The sequence below is a fragment of the Cebus imitator genome, unplaced genomic scaffold, assembly GCF_001604975.1.
Source record: "Cebus imitator isolate Cc_AM_T3 unplaced genomic scaffold, Cebus_imitator-1.0 Scaffold475, whole genome shotgun sequence".
In the NCBI taxonomy this organism is placed as follows: Eukaryota; Metazoa; Chordata; class Mammalia; order Primates; family Cebidae; genus Cebus; species Cebus imitator.
The window spans coordinates 2,150,160-2,154,982 of NW_016107790.1; the positions used below are offsets into that span (position 1 = coordinate 2,150,160).

At 49.0% G+C, this 4,823-nt stretch overlaps 1 protein-coding gene across 1 annotated transcript in view; it reads right to left on the reverse strand.

Annotated features, from left to right (window-relative positions):
* Positions 1-345: 345 nt before the first annotated feature.
* BANF2 (BANF family member 2) overlaps positions 346-4,823 on the reverse strand; it is a 32,705-nt gene continuing 28,227 nt past the window's right edge. The window contains exon 3 of the mRNA XM_017512685.1: positions 346-550. Coding sequence (XP_017368174.1) covers positions 404-550 — 147 coding nt within the window. The 3' untranslated portion in view covers positions 346-403. The remainder of the gene's footprint in view (positions 551-4,823) is intronic.

The following is a 4,823-nucleotide window of genomic DNA, read 5'->3' on the forward strand; positions in this document are numbered from 1 at the left end:
AGTCAGAGTCCCAAGTTTGAAGAACTTGGAGTGAGACAGCATCACTGTTTGTTTTGAGAAGCTGCTGCATGTTGGGATTATTCGTTATGCAGCAGTAGATCACTAATACACTGACTTAAAATTCAATTCCTGTTTTTACATAAAATTATCCGTTCTTTCATATAAACTTTTAGCTGAGGGATATTTGACATGATCACCGTCTAAGGGGAGTGACTGTGGTTTCTGGGTGGTGGGTTTGGGAGTCATTTTTCTTGTGGTTGTCCTTTTTCGTGTTCTTGAACTACTGTTTATAATGGGTGAGTATCATTAAAATTAAAAACACAAATGAGGACTCAGAGCCTGCGCATAGGTGGAGAGCGTGTCATTTTCTCCTGGGGGTGGGGGACAGTGGCGAGGTTTGTGTCTACAGGAAGCAGGCACACCACTCCTTGAGGCAGTTAGAGCTCTGCTGGGCTTCACATTCAGTAGCACCACAACAGCAGATGAGCCACCTCTGAAACTCGGCTTCATTCTTGTGCATCAGAAGGAATTGTCCCAACAGGATGTAAGCCTGGGGAGGGGATGAGGCAGGGAGGAAAGCAGGAAAGGTTATTATAAGCCAGCTCAGATGCGCTCTTCCTTTCCAATCACCAGGGCCCATGTGACAATCAAAGGAGGGGGAACCGGGCAGAATCAGGGGAGACTGTCAGTCTCGGAAGCCCTGACATGGGTCTTAGCCCTGGTGAGAGCTAAGGCCAAGTTAAATGCCCATCTCTCAGGGCTGGTTTGCAGGCCGTCCAGCATGGAATGAATCAGACCCTGCCTTCCTCGAACTTTAACAAGCACAGGAATCACTTGGGAGCTTGTTAAAATGCAGGTTCTGAAAGTTTAAGTCCAGGGCGAGGTCTGCGTTTCTAACAGGCTCCCAGCTGCTGCTGATCCGGGGACACCATTTTGAGTAGCCGGTGCCTAGCATACTCCTGAAGCTCCCTTCAGACCTCCAATGAAGCATTTCTCTTGGAAACACACACATAGCCCAGGGTAAGAGACGTTCCTGCTCCACTACTTCTGCAATTGTTGTAGCGCGTTGTTTTTTTTTGTTTTTGAGACGGAGTCTTGCTCTGTCTCTTAGGCTGGAGTGCAGTGGCGCCATCTCGGCTCACTGCAACCACCCCCTTCCGGGTTCAAGCGATTCTCCTGCCTCAGCCTCCCAGGTAGCTGGGATTGCAGGTATCTGTCACCACACCCAGCTAATTTTTGTATTTTTAGTAGAGACAGGGTTTTGCCATGTTGACCAGGCTGGTCTTGAACTCCTGACCTCCAGTGATCCACCCGCCTCAGCCTCTCAACGTGCTGGGATTACAGGCGTGAGCCACCGTGCCCGTGGCACACATGGGGTTTCTAAACCTTGGCACTATTGATATTTTGGACAATGCTCAAAATGTTCTGGGGGTCTGTCCTGTGCATTGCAGGATGTTCAGCAGCACCCCGATCTCTACCCACGCCAGTGGCACCCTCCCTCCCCCACCCAGGCAGTGACAGTCATAACCATCTCCAAACATTGCCAAAGTGTCCCCTTGGGGCAAAATCTCCCTGGGCTGAGAACCACTGCACGTGGCGCTGACAGGTGAATGGCATCTTAGCATCGATTTGTTTTTGCAAACCACCTGTGTGATCTCACGCACCTATGTAACCTGACGTAAGAACCCGCAGAACCTGGATCTCAGTTTCCACACCTTTCTAAGACACATGGTGTGCTCTGCAAATTAAATTAAGTGAATTAAATGGGAAGGCATTCGAAAAATGTAAATTCCTCTCTCATACTGGGAGCTGTAGCCCTGTGGGAGGAGCATAGAAGGTTGAAAACATGCTAAACCTTGCCCACCTTCCCCTTCCTGAGTCTCTGCGGATGAAAAATTCATGGAAGATAAACACTCGGTACACCATGATTCCTGTTTCTACGGCATTCTCGAGCTTTCTAGCCATTAATACTTGCCCCCAGGGCTTCTAATTCATCTTTCACAGTTTTATTACACCATTATTGACAAGATGCAAGGACCACATGGAGGAAGAGAATTTCCAAGGCCACGTGGCCAGAAACTAGCCAAGCCACTAAGTGGTGGAGGCTGGAGACCTCAGATCACATTAAACACCCATCTCTCAGGGCTGATTTGGGGGCTCTCCAGCCTGGAACCAACAAGAACCAGCATCCACCCAGGCCCCGAGTTCTGGGCCCTTTCCCACTGGTGTCTGTTTACTTTTGGTTACGTAAAATAAAGCAAACTTCATCTTAACCAAAATGAGCATATTTTTTGAGAAAAGAAATCAAATAAAAGCTGAATCCCAGTCATAAACTATACCCAGGCATTGAATTTTGGGGGTTTTATTTTTAGTCATGGTCCAGTTGTTCATAAGAGAAAAAGCCAGGATTTTATGGGGAGTTTGAATTGCTACTTTAATCTTTACAAAAAGCAATTTAGTGGCTGGGCGCAGTGGCTCACGCCTGTAATCCCAGTACTTTGGGAGGCCGAGGTGGGTGGATCACGAGGTCAAGAGATCGAGACCATCCTGGTCAACATGGTGAAACCCCATCTCTACTAAAAATACAAAAAATTAGCTGGGCATGGTGGCGCACGCCTGTAATCCCAGTTACTCAGGAGGCTGAGGCAGGAGAATTGCCTGAACCCAGGAGGCGGAGGTTGTGGTGAGCCGAGATTGCGCCATTGAACAACAGCATGGAAAAAAAAAGTAAAACCCCACCTCAAAAAAAAAAAAAAAAAGCAATGTAGTTGCTTGGCATGATGTCATTTTACTTTGACAGTATCCTCCCATTTTTGAGTGGTGGATTTTACTGAGATGTATTTAAATTAATGTTTTCGAAAAATAACATTTATTAAGTGTTCATTGAGCCAGTTGCTGTAGGTGTGGGAGGTGCCAAGGTGAAGGTGACAGAAAAAAGAGACACAGAGCTGTGTCCAAGGAGAGAGAACATTAATAATAATTACCAAAAATTAATAGTAAGTGGCTTACACAAATCTTTCTCCATAGAGAGAAATGTTCATAATACTCAATAATAACGATTAATGCTAAGTATACATTTTAGCACTTCTGTGGGCCACGTGCTGCTAGAGACACCTGACACGTTTTAACCCACCTGATTCTCATGCCTACCCGCCCCTCCCATTCCCCAGGTGGAGGCACTAAGCCCCCCGCTTTCTTCTGCACCATTCCTGCACATCCCAACTGTCTGGGGTCTGGCCTGGAGGCTAAAACATCCCCTGCCCATTTCAGAAGTGGCACTGCTGGCATCAGCTGGCCTGGTAGTGAGAGCCTCCACGTACCCACAGGCTCAGCAGCCAGGATGCCTGGGAACGCGTGGACCCCCTGCAAACTTTCCAGGAATGCCACAGGAGGAAGGGCCCTGTCTTGCAGCCTCAGGAGCCAAGAGGCAACCTGAGGCTCCCTCCTTGGTTTTCCCTCCTGTCTCCCTGTGGCATCTTCCAGGAGAGAAATTTAGCTTCCCTTCTCCCTTCATCCCTGAGCACTTCGCCCTGCTCCCCAGGGAAGCTGGAGTTGTGGGCACCCATTATGGCCCTGCCAGATGCCCGTGTGGTTTCTCCCCCAGCTCCAGAAAGCCCCCAGCCAAGGAGAAAAGACGCTGCCCCTTTCCCTCCTTGAACCAGAGCTCCCCAGAATTCAGCCAGGGTGGGAGGGGTGACACAGAAACACAGAAACCCTGAGAAGATGTCCCTGTTCTCCTACCACCCTGAACAGTGGCCATGGCCAAACCAGGGCATTACATTCCTTTCTGCACCAATCAGTGGCTCACGCCTGTAATCTCAGCACTTTGGGAGGCTGAGCGGGCAGATCACCTGAGGTCAGGAGTTCGAGACCAGCCTGGCCAATGTGGTGAAACTCTGTCCCTACTAAAAATACAAAAATTAGCCAGGTATGGTGGTGGGCACCTGTAATCCCAGCTACTCGGGAGGCTGAGGCAGGAGAACCCAGGAGACAGAGGTTGCAGTGAGCCGAGAATGTGCCACTGCACTCCAGCCTGGGCAACAGTGAGACTGTCTCAAAAAAAGAAAAGAAAAAGGAATAGGGGATAGAATGCGGAATCTCCCTCAATTCCAAGTGCAAACAGTGAGGCTCTTCCAGAGGACAGCCCCCAAGCAGGGGGAGAACGGCCCTCCAGTTTGCTGTGCCCACTCCTTGCTAAATTTACAGCAGCAGTTTGAGCCTATGCTGGGGTTGGGTTCCCTTGCATCTGAGCTGTGTTTTCACACGGGGCCTGATGCCAAGAGTCCCCCCTCCCCAGCTGGTGTGACACTGCTCTTGTCATCTTTAGATTCCTAATACATTTCTTTTTTTTAATTAATTACTTTTTTTCCTAAGAGACAGGATCTCATTCTGTCACCTTGGCTAGAGTGCAGTAGCTCTTTGCAACCATAAATTCCTGGGCTCAGATGATCCTCCCACCTCGGCCTCCCGAGTAGCTGGGACTACAAGCACACACCACCACACCCCTAATAGATTTGAACTAGAGGCTTCACATTTTCATTTTACAGTGGGCCCTGAAAATTAGACAACTGGCTGAGGTCCACCCTCATCAAAATGTTCAGTCCTCTCCATATGCCGGGCTTTGTCAAGCAGAGGTAAGCGGTCTCGGGCCTCTCCTGCTCTCCAGCTGCTTACAATGCCCTCTGCCCAAGTCCACAGGTCCTGAGCACCTGTGCTGAATGGACTTCAATGACCACAAGACTTCACGGTGCAGTGACACGACTTTCTCTGATTCTTTTTCGCCAGTCACTTAAGTCTTCATGTCATTTCAGGTTTAAACTCTT